Consider the following 12,297-nt stretch of genomic DNA (forward strand, 5'->3'; position numbering starts at 1 on the left):
TTTAGACTTGCAGACAAACCTAGAAGGAACACACAGTGAATAAACACAACATGTACTCCTTTAGAAATAGAATATGAAAAACAAAATTTTTTTAAATCATAAAAAAATATAAGTCACTTTCCCCTATTCTTTCTGGTAAGCGCGATTAAAAATGCTGGACATTATATATAAAACAAACATGAGAAAACTCTGAAAGGTAGAAAGAAGACAGTCCGGACCCAAAGAATGACATTCTGGCAGATTCTAAGGGTTTTCTTTTTGTCTCATATGTCTGAGACTTGGTGTTTAAAAATCGGCAATCTGGAAATGCCGATAGGCACAAGCCGAAGAAACCCCAGGGAAAACCTGTTCTGTCTAGCCCAAAGACAGGAAAGGGCAGCCTATTAAAACAAACCTTTTAGACAATAACCACTTTATTCCAACCAAATATCACAGAAAGAACTGTGACCTCACCCTAACCCCTGCCAGCAAAGTCTGCATTGGAGAGTCTAGGTTTCCACCCTTGCCAAGATGTGGTAGTACTGTAACCTGCCCCCTGCCAGGGTAGTGTTAGAGAAGGCCAGTTAGGGAGCTGAGACTTTTTTCCCTCTACCAGGTGGTAATGAGGCTTCCTCCATCCCTGCAATATCAGTGGAGATCTTATAGGAAGCCTGGATTTCTGCCCCCACCTGGCAGTAACAGCAGTAATGATTCAAACTACTTCTTCCCCACTGGGGTAGTGTCAGAGGAGGCCTTCTCCGATAGATTTAAATAAGATCCAGTGTCTCATGTTGTGATACCCAAAATGTTTAGATTTTAACTGAAAATCATTTGTCATGCTAAGAGCAAGGAAAATCTAAACTTGAATGAGAAAAGGCACTCGAGAGGCTGACACCAAGATGATGCAGTTATTAGAATTATCTGACAGGGAATTTAAAGCAACCATTATAAAAATGCTTCAAGAAGCACTTATAGAAACACCCATAACAAATAAAAATTAGAAAGTCTCACCAAAGAAATAGAAGATATAAAAAAAAAATTGGGAAACTGAAAAATAACCAAAACAAAACCTCAGTGAATAGGCTGAACAGCAGAATAGAGAAGACAGAGAAAAGAATCAGTGAACGTAAAGACAGAACAGTAGAGATTTTTCAATTTGAACAACAGAGAAAATGGAGTATTAAAAAATGGACAGAACCTCAGAAGCCTGTGGACTGTAACAAAAAAAGTCTTAATATTTCTGTTACCAGAGGAGTTCATTAAGAAGAGAAAGAGGATGTGTCTGAAAAACTATTTGGAGAAATAATGTCCAAAATTTGCCCAAATTTGGAAAGAGATATGCATGTATGGATTTAAGAAGCCAAGTGAACTCTAGCAATCCTTTGATTGCCACGGGGCCTTATGGGTTTACAATCCACTGATTCTTTTTCATTTCTTCTTTCATTCTCCTGCTCAGGCATCATACGTTCTTTTCATTTTTCAAATCTCCACCACATTTTTTCCTATTTTCATTCTTAGCTAATGGCATTGCTTCCTGTTTCTAGCTTGAACGATAAAGGATATCAGAGAGGACTTGCACAAACTCCCACCACCACATTTAGCCTTGACGTACATCTGTGCCTTTTTATTCTGTCTTCTGTTTCTGTACATCAGAGCTGTCCAGTAGACAGTTTCTGTTTCGGTCATGATGGAATTGCTCTGTATACTGTCATGTCACACTGTCATGTCACTAGCCACATGTGGTTATTGAGCACTTGAAATGTGGCTAGTTTGACTGAGGAGCTGAATATTAAATTTTCAATTCTTAGTTGTCCCTTTATTTGATCGTTCACTAACACGTGATACAGCCAGTCCTTTCCCCCTCTTTTAAACACTTTCTTCCCTTGGCTTCCATGACACCACATTGTCTTGATATTTTTTCTAACTGTTTATTCCTTCTTAGCCTCCTTAACTGATTCCTTTTCAACTGATTGACTTCTGAATGGTGGTGTGCCCCACGGTTCAGCATTTGGTCCTCTTCTGTGAGAGTGTGTATTTACTCCCTTGGTGATCTCGTGTAATATCTTGGCCTTTGTGCTAGTGGCTCCCAAATTTATATCTGCAGCCTGGATTTTTTACCTGAACCCATATTTGCACCTCTTTATTTGACATCTCAATCTTTTGGCCATCTGATAGACACCTTAAACTCATTGTGTCCAAAACATCTTTCCTTCAAGACTGATTTTAACCCGTATGTCCCTCAGTTTATGACCACTCCAGCCTTCTGTTTGCTTAAGCCAAAAATTTTAGAGTCATGCTTGACTTGTTGTTTTTTCACACCTTATATCAGCATATGTATTAGTTACCTCTTGCTGCACAACAAAATACCACACACTTAAAACAGTACAAATTAATCACTTCATAGTTTCTGCTGGTCAAGAGTCTAGGCACAGCTTACCTGGGTCTTCTGCAATTAGAGTGTCACCTGGCCTGTGTTCTTCTCTAGAGGTTCAACTGGTGAAGAATCTACTTCCAATTTTACTCAGATTGTTGGCACACTCCATTTCTTGGTAGTTGTAGGACAGTGGCCTCTGCTTCTTGCTGGCAGTTGACTAGAGGCCACCCTCAACTCCTAGAGGCTATCCACAGTTCCTTATAACTTGAGCTTCTCCCAAATGACTTTTAACTTCATAAGTCCACAAGGAGAGTCTCAAGATTGAGTCTGCTAGCAGGATGGATATCACAGAAATGACCTCTCATCGTCTCTGCCATATTCTTTTGGTTAGAAGTACATACTTAAGGGGAGGGTACTATACATGGGTATGAACATCAGGAGACAGGGATCATGAGGACCGCCCTACTATCTGTCTGCCACAATATATCAATGAATCTTGTTAGTTCTGCCTTTAAAATCTATCCCACTTTTCACTACTTCTAATGCTGCAACCCTGAGAAGTAAAGGTAAAACTAAAGATGTAAAGGTGATGTTCCTTCCACTGTTTTGGTAGATATTATGAAAGTCATATGTTATACCATGTATGTAATTTTACCCTTGCACCTGGCATCATCTTTCTCTCTCAAAGCAGGAAATCTAGGAGTCATTTTGATATTTCCTCTCCTTCACCTTCTCATATTATAATCTCATATCAAGCTGTCACCAAGTTGATGGTATATTCATTCTTTTCTCTCAATGACCAGCCTGCCATTATCTCTCACCTAGGCTTCAGTAGTAGATACCTATCAAGGCTATTTCCTTTCATTTCTCTTAATCTAGTTTCTAAATATTAACTAGGATGATGTTTTTAAAGTATGAACCATGGCATTTATTACCTTTTTAAAACCCATGAGTGGCTTTCCATTGGACTTAATGGGCGTACATGATCTGACTACTGCTTACCTTTCCAGACTCAGTTTGTTCCCTTCCTGCCTTCATCCACTGTACTCCTATCCTCCTAGCCTTCTTTCTTGACCTGAAATTTACCATGTGCATCCTAATTTTTAGCGCCTTTGAGCTTGCAGTTCCCTCCGCCTAGAGTGTTCCTGCTGTTGCTCCTCAGGGCCAATGTTTTATCACCCTTTAAGTCTCAGTTTAATAGTCCACAGAGAGATCTTTTCTGACCATTCAGTCTTTTTTGATAGTTTTCATTTCTTTAGAGCAGTGTTAAAAATTCTTTATTCTATCTGTGTCCATTGTTGTGCTTGTTCATTTTCCGCGTTTTCTACTATAAGTTCTCCAAGATTAAAGACCTTGTTGGCTCAGGTCAGACCTTAGCTCATAGAACATGTATAAGTATTTATCAAATGAATGGGAGAGTAAATAAATTATGGTTGACCCATGAACAACATGAAGGTTAGAGGCTGACCTCCCATGCAGTCAAAAATCCCCATATAACTACAGTTGGCCCTCTTCATGCATGGATTCCCAACCTTCAAGTTGACTCTTGAACAATATGGATTTGAACTACACTGGTCAGTGGAACCGCACAGGTCAAATGAACTGTGGTCAGCTGAAAAAAAATGTGCTTATGAGTGGACCTCGGCACTTCAAACCTGTGTTGTTCAAAGGTCAACTGTGTTTATTTTTTTCCCAAATACTTGTTCCTGGAAATATTAATGTCACCTGCTTATTTGGTATACCTCATGAGCCACATTTGTTTTATAGACTAACATTTTTTTCCACTTGTACTTGATCAAAACATGTTTGTAGCTTTATGTATGTCATGTAAATATTAATATAGTTTCAAAGAAATTTTTACCAACTCATGAAAAGTAAATGTAGTGACTCCTTTTAGAAGAAATATTTCTGGAACTTAAATAAAATAAAATTTACCATTATCTATACACATATAAGCATATTTCAAGATTTGCTCTTACTCTCTTTCCTCCACAACCTTGTTAACCCAAAACTTTTAATTTACATTATAAAGCAGTTCCAATTTTATAGCACCCAAGGGTCCTCTTGCAAAACAAATGGTCTTTGTCTTCCACGTTAAGATTTCTAGTTGAAACTTCATCACTGAATTTTCTTCCCTTGAACAAAAGAGTTTTCTAAAAGGTTTTTAAAAATAGGAAGAAATTGAGCAACAGGGAACCAAATAAGGAAAGGATAATAATCCAGTAAACTTTAAAACAGACTCACAGGAAGAGCAAGATCAACCCTTTCTCTGCCCTGCAGAAACCATTTGGTGAGATTCTGAGAGTTCTCAGTAGCCCCAAATCTGGAAAGAAGCAAACTGAGTGGTATCATTGCCTTTTCACTCTTTTAACTGAAGAGTAGGAGAAATAGTTGCTGGGGGGGATCAGATGAAAGGGGTCGGAGGGTGGAGAATTTTATCAAATATCTGACTGCCCAAAAGTCAGGGCTTCTATTTGGGGTGGGGAGGATGTGCTTTGAACACTGGTGTGTAGGACACTTACACAAAATCTCAGAGGAGAGAAGATTCTGGGTAATGTATTCCAATAGGCCTGAGCCCCAGCATTTCCTCAGACTTCAGGAAAGTGGATAGAATAGAAAATATCAGCCCTCACACTTGTATTAGGGTGGAAAGAAAAACTTGTCTTAAAAGTAGTGGAAAAGAATTATGAAATCACCCACACATTGCAAATAAAATATGTAGAGAACAGTGTCTAACCACAAGCAAGGTGAAAGAAGTGACATTGTTACTAATGGAAATATTCTATGATGAAAAAAAAGAGGAAGAAAGAACGAACACAACATGTAAAAGCTGACAAGAGAAAAAATAAATTCAAAGTTCCTTCCAACTTCTTTGTACTATAGATCAACTTAATGAGAATTTGAATTTAGGAAAATGAGCTGAAAGGCAAGAAAGTAATAACAGAATGAGATGAAATGATTACACACCTAAAGAAATACAAATATATATACAACAAAAACTAGAATGAAAATTGAATTACTGACAGCTTAATGGACACAAATCCAGTGAATATAGTTAATTAAGAAAAAAGCAAAAAATACATGGAAGACAGAAGATCCAAATAAAGATAATTGCTATCCCTGAAGAAAAGAACCTAACACAGAGAACAAAAGGATCGGAGTAGCACAAGATATTTCAGGAAAATTTTATAGTCATTCAATAAGACCTGTATTATTAAGTTACTTAACTTTTAGGATAAAGGACAAATTATTAACTGGGAAGTCTCAGATAGTTCTGTACCTCCTGCTGGCTAGGGTCTTGTACAATCTCTGCAGAGCCTTTGCTATGGTCTTGGATGGCTAGTTGCTATGATTGGAATCCCAGGCCACTGTGGGTGGCATCATGGTCATTGTGTTAACAGCCGTCCAGGAGGAGTTTGTGAGAGCGATGGCTGCAGCTCTGTGGAAGACCCCTTTTTCAGAATTCCCAGACTTCGTCTTTGCACATCTCCTTGTCAAGGTCTTAGAACTGCACAATATTCCGTTATCTTGGACTCAGCTTCTAGAAGGAGCATTGATTTTCTGCTTGGAATTTCTTATATTTTATTGCATTACTATTGATTTTGTATTGCGTTTGCTTCTCTGTGTTGTGAAAAGAATGACAACCTATGAATCCTTTGGCATTATATCTTAGCCAATTTATGGAGACCTGCCAGTCTCCTTATTGTCCTTTGACAAGCTATTTGGCCGATATGTTGACTGAGGAGGATACAGATTGGATACACCCTGTGTCACTTGAAAGAGATGTAGATTGGATCATTTGGAGCCTTGTTTCTTTGCTTCCTCCGTTTCTTTCAAGCTTGCAGAGACGGGCCTCTGGCTTGAATACTAGGTGTAAATGTGTTTTCAGAAGCCACAGTAGTCCTTCTCAGGAAACACCTTCCATACATAGTTAGAATTCCACAAAAGTGTTGCAGTGGTATGCAGTCAGTTTTCCTGGGAGGATTTAAGTTATTTTAAGCTTAAGTACAGTACAATATTGTGGGTTTTAAAATAAAGATAGATATAGAGAGAGAAAGAGAGAGGGAGAGAGAGAGGGAAGGGGAAAAGAAGGTATGGTGCAGAAAGAATAAGAATGATTGAGACTTCTTCATGCTTCCAAGCAGAAAAGCAAAACCTATAAAAGGGAAAAAAAAGCAGACTGGCTTCAGACTTCTCCATATCATCGTTCAATACCAGCATTCAAGGGAGCAGCATCTGCAGCATTCTGAAGGGAAGAAAGGATGGTTCAAGAATATTATACCCGGCCAAGGGGTCATTCAGCTGTAAAGCTAGCAAGAAGATGCTGTTCTTAAACACAACAGAATTTAGAGAAAGGAGTACATATGAGTTCAGCTAGAAAAAGGCTACTAGACAGTGAGACCCAACCAATTAAGAATCAAAGACTTAAGTAGAAGTTGTTGTAAGGGGACTGTGAGGCTGTTGATTCATCTAAAATAAAGACCCGAGGGTGTGATCAGAGCAGGGAGTCTGAAGAATGGCTTCTCTGTTTACAACACATCCAACAGGAATATGGGTTTAGTCCTCACAGGTGGTAGGGTACTATGACCTTCCTGTGACATTATGCCCCCTACATGGAAAAGAAAAAAGAAAAACTATAGATCCTGTACTAAATAACTATGAAATTATAGTTATAGAATGGAATGTGAATGTTACAAATCTGGACTATGTAAAAATTATATAACAAAAATTGGGAGAAGTGGGAGGAAATATGAGTGCTAAGGTTTTCAACTTTCGAAGCAGAAACTGAGTAGATCTGTCCAAAATTATAATTTATAAACTAAAATGAATTTGACCTCAAAATTTTTCATGTATTTTTTTAGAACGTAGAATATTCAAATAATACATAAAATAATAGCTGGTATTAACCTATATGCTATTTGTATTTAATAAAAGTCATAATTTTGTTAAATTTGTTTCACAGCATGTATAAAATATTAAGACCAAGGGAAAAGTTTAGAGAATAATGAATACTAATGCATTTACCACCCAGGTTAGGAATAAAACATTGCTGATAAAGTTGAAGACCCTTGCCTGGCCTTCTAAAACCTCAGAGATAATATCCTGATTTTTTCGGTGTCATTTGTCCACATGCATATTTTCACACTTTTAATATATATGAACATATATTAGAATTAATGAATTTTCTGTTTTTAACCTTTATAAAAATAATATTCTGTAGTTCGCTTTTTTAGCTTTTCCTTATTTTAAGATATATGTTGATAATGGGTTGCTTGAGTTTATTTTTCACTTCGTGTAATTATTATGTAAATATAGTATAATTTATTAATCCATTTTCTGTTAATTAATATTTGTTTCCTTTATTGCTGTTGTGGTAAACTTACATCTTATTGGCACAAGATTTTTCATAATTAAAAACTTGTATTATTCATGGAACTTATAGAAAATAAACATTTAAAGTTTAACATTGGATTCCCTTTGATTTTTTCCATTAAATTATATAAAAAAATTATATACCTATGATCCCCTTTATATATAGTGTCAATCTGTTCTTCTCTCTGTATATATGCATAGAAAAATGTCTGAAATGATGTTTACTTAATGAGATTCATTTTTTGGTGATAAAATGTGGGATCATTTTAAAAGATTTTAGCTCTTCATATTTTTGCATTGGTTACCTTCTTCATAATGTGTGTTTAGATTTTAATGAGGACAATAGAGTGATCTTTTCCTCAAAGAAAAACTAAAAGTGAATATTCTAAGATACTGAATGTGATTAAGCTACAATGTAAGAGTGTAAATTATTTTCTTTTTGGCATTTATTTTTATAAAATGTATTCATAATATAGTTAAAATGGTATAATGGTATTCTAGCCTTCTTAAAAATATGGCTTTAAAAATGAATTAAATAGGTCTATGGACATACTACCCTGAACAAGTCCAATCCCGTCTGATCTCAGAAGCTAAGCAGGGTCAGGCCTGGTTAGTACTTAGATGGGAGACCACCTAGGAAGACGAGGTGCTGCAGGCAAATAAATAAACAAACAAACAAACAAATAAAATCAATTAAATAAAGCAAAGGGAAAGTTAGCAATTTTCTTTTAGTTATCACCTTTCTCAGTACCCAGCTTCAATTTCACCCAATTAAATGAATGAAAAGTTAACAGTACTAAAAGCTTAAGTTCCTTGTGTATAGTGAAACCTTAGTGATTTAGACTGAGTATAGAACAGGGTTTTCAGGAACCGTTAGAAACTTTCAGTAGATTTATATCTTTCTCATCCCTGGGCTGTGTAGCCCAGTCCCCCTTCCTGATCTCGTATGCACAGTGGGTCATATGTTAGGTTCATCTGCCCAGGTGCCTTCCCATATGCATGGCAGATATAATGAACATCTCCAAACTGGATTATAACATAAATAAAACAGTGTGAGATACTCAGTTTTATCATTTGAGTGAAAATATGATTTTTTTGTTTGTTTGTTTTTTGGTCTTTTTGCAGGTATGACCTTGCTTCTAGGGAGTGGCTTGCACTGAACCGTTCTGTGAACAATGTGGTTGTTAGATATGGCCATTCTTTAGCATTATACAAGGTAAAATGTCTCCACTCTGTACTTACCTAGAACCTCCACTTTTCTATGGTGACTTTATCCTATTATGTAGTAGAAAAGCTATTTAGTGTTGTTTTTTTTTTTCCTAATCTTTTTGATTGTGGTAAAATCCACATCAAATAAAATTTACTGTCTTAACCATTTTTAAGTGTATATTATAGTTCAGCAGTATTAAATATATTCATAATGTTGTGCAAACATCACCACCATCTATCTCTGTAACTCTTTATCTCATAAAACTGTGACTCTATGCCCACTACACTAAGTCCTTATTTCTTCCTTCCCCTAGTCCTTCGCAAGCACCATTATACTTTTTGTCTATGGTTTTAACTTCTGTATTGGTTTTTAATTAGGGGAAAACTTTCTGTCTTTGTAGGGTGTATATAATTGGCTAACATACAAGTGGTAATTAAAGTCGAAGCTAATTTAACCCAAGAGATTTTAATGAATTCAAATTGTACTGGGGTATTACAATTGTAGTATTAAGTGGTTAAAAATTAATATAGAGTAGATTAGTGTTTATGTTAACCAAGAGTAGCCACATTGCAATATAACTGAACAACAATCATTTTTATTTTTGTGGTTTATGGTAGGATGAGGGACCTTTTCAACTATTTTTCCAAGTCATTTTATTACCATGAAAGATCTTGTATGAGGAAATCCAAGAAAAGTAGCAAAATGTTAGAGATATATGATATAATACGATTTATTTTATTTTGTTCTTTTTGCCATTCTTTTTCTAGTAATTCACTGAAAGGTGCATTTTATTAACACTTTTTAAACTAAGAATAATATTAAGGTTTTGAACTACTCCTTTTCTGTTCTCAGATTTGATCCTTTTGATGTTTTTTAGAATTTTGTTCACATTTTTTTCCCTAGGATAAAATTTACATGTATGGAGGAAAAATTGATTCAACAGGGAATGTGACCAATGAGTTGAGAGTGTTTCATATTCATAATGAATCATGGGTCTTGCTGACCCCTAAAGCAAAGGAGCAGTATGCAGTGGTTGGGCACTCGGCACACATTGTCACATTGAAAACTGGCCGAGTAGTCATGCTGGTCATCTTTGGTCACTGCCCTCTCTATGGATATATAAGCAATGTACAGGAATATGACTTGGGTAGGTATATTTCTATTCTAGTGGATTCTTTTGAATGTCAAATTTTAAACCCATACCCTATTATTATGTCTACTTAACAAGAGTCAACCTAACCTAGACCCAGTACTTTATCTTTAAATGCAGCTAACATTGATGTATTACTAGTGACATTCAGATTATTGATGCTGCTATGTAATATATATTTGTTACTATCAATTTGTCAAGAAGCCAAAGATGCACTATATGCTTTAGGTGTGGAAAATAAAATCAACCAACAAACAAACATGATTTAAATATATTTTGAAGAAAAAAGGTATTTGGATAGCCCTTTGGAGGCTGGTTTAGGGGAGTGTGATTTCCCCTTCCAATGTAATCTTTCTTTTGGCTAAATTTTATTATATCTGTTGTTGTGAAGTAGGAGTGAGTACCAGCTATAATTGATATTTTGAGAAAGTAGGCCAATGAAGCACATCTGTGTATTGTTCAGTAAAGATCATGGAGAATTAAGTATTCAGTTGAGGAGAATCGAGTCTTTTAAAATTTAGTGTAATTCTTTTCCTATGTGGCATATTAGAACATCAAAACATTTAACAGATTGAAATTTGACCACCTTGCTTCATTATAAGTTTTATGTGGCCTTCCTTTAAAAATAAAAAGGTAAAAGGAAATTTTACATATCAAGTCTCCTGAAATCTCTTCTTTTATCCTAAGTTATTTGGTAATGTTAAGTATTAGAGAGGAAGAGCCTGCAACATTTGCCTTTAACTGTTTTCCCTTTTCAGATAAGAACACATGGAGTATAATACATACCCAGGGTGCCCTTGTCCAGGGAGGCTATGGCCATAGCAGTGTCTTTGACCACAGGACCAGAGCCCTATATGTTCATGGAGGCTACAAGGCTTTCAGTGCTAATAAATACCGGCTCGCAGATGATCTCTACAGATACGATGTGGACACCCAGATGTGGTGAGTTTTTTTTTTTTTCTTGAGCTTTTACTTTAAAGGTATGAATTCTGGCAGTTGCTGGCAAAATACTGTGCTGTATTTTTGTTTTTAGGCCTAGCAGATAATTCTTTTTAGCATTGAAAATAGAGAAATTGGGAAGTAGGCAGAAGGTAATACAGTAGCTAGTGTTTACTTTGTTGCATTATATTGTTTTTGTAGTAGGTTGATTAGAAAATGCTTGATATTTTTGTCTGGTTTTCAATTTTCATACACTCAGGACCACTGTAAAATTTTAACTTCAGAATCTAAGGAGTAAATTATTCTACATAGCTTCAGTTTATGTACACTGTTGCAATTAAGTAGAATATATCCATTTTTTAACCTTTTCTTGATGACTAAAGGTGTCAGTTATTGGCATCATTCCATGAAATTATCAAACAGAGATGGTCTCAGTACCTAAAAGATTAGTGCTCTCCTCACTCTGAACTATATATTGGTCTATATAAAATATGCTCATTGTAATGAATGCAAAGCAAATTTGAGTTATGAAATAATGTAATTATTAAGCAATGGTTTTTCTTCTTTTCATATTTCTCTCCATAATAGAGACCATGCTTGGGTACCATTTTACATTCTATTCTGCCATTAGATGTGTCATTTTTCCTGGCTGTTTAACACTATTATGTGAGTGTACTGAACCTGAACAATTGGAAGTTTTGGTTTCTAGTCTATATTTGATATAATTTCTACCCAGGAACTGGAATTATAGGTTCATAGGCATGAACATTTTTAAGGCTCTTAATATATTTTGTCAAAATTCTCATAGGTCTTTAAGATTTTACATGTTTACTTGTTGTTAAGAAAGTTATTTGTATAATAGGGAAAAATCCAGAAGTATTTGCACATTTGGATTTAAAAATAAGAAAATAGTTATGTTTGCATTAACAAATAGGTGATACATATTCTAAAAAACTAACCTTCTGTTTATTATTTTTAAATAAACTCAAAAGGACCATTCTTAAGGACAGCCGATTTTTCCGTTACTTACACACAGCTGTCATAGTGAGTGGCACTATGCTGGTGTTTGGAGGAAACACACACAATGACACATCCATGAGCCATGGTGCCAAATGTTTTTCTTCAGATTTCATGGCTTATGACATTGGTAAGTTTTCCAAAGCCACTTTATCTTCCAGACTCTCTTTCGTCTCTAAGTAACATTTTAAAGGAAACTAAAGATATCACTAGTTAAAAATGGTCAGGCCATTTAAAAAAAAAAAAAAAAAACGG

At 35.6% G+C, this 12,297-nt stretch overlaps 1 protein-coding gene, 1 non-coding gene and 1 pseudogene across 6 annotated transcripts in view; all 3 read left to right on the top strand.

Annotated features, from left to right (window-relative positions):
• Positions 1-12,297, top strand: part of ATRN (attractin) — a 172,299-nt gene that overhangs the window by 81,669 nt on the left and 78,333 nt on the right. For all 5 annotated transcript variants that reach the window (XM_016139006.2, XM_036229603.1, XM_016138745.2 and 2 more), the window contains exons 7-10: positions 8,852-8,942; positions 9,840-10,083; positions 10,845-11,028; positions 12,018-12,172. In XM_016139006.2, coding sequence (XP_015994492.2) covers positions 8,852-8,942; positions 9,840-10,083; positions 10,845-11,028; positions 12,018-12,172 — 674 coding nt within the window. The remainder of the gene's footprint in view (positions 1-8,851; positions 8,943-9,839; positions 10,084-10,844; positions 11,029-12,017; positions 12,173-12,297) is intronic.
• Positions 6,840-6,968, top strand: LOC118610192. The gene has a single exon (XR_004953844.1). It is a non-coding gene; the product is annotated as a small nucleolar RNA SNORA11 (small nucleolar RNA).
• Positions 8,266-8,384, top strand: LOC118610507 (annotated as a pseudogene).

The sequence above is a fragment of the Rousettus aegyptiacus genome, unplaced genomic scaffold (assembly GCF_014176215.1).
Source record: "Rousettus aegyptiacus isolate mRouAeg1 unplaced genomic scaffold, mRouAeg1.p scaffold_m13_p_12, whole genome shotgun sequence".
In the NCBI taxonomy this organism is placed as follows: Eukaryota; Metazoa; Chordata; class Mammalia; order Chiroptera; family Pteropodidae; genus Rousettus; species Rousettus aegyptiacus.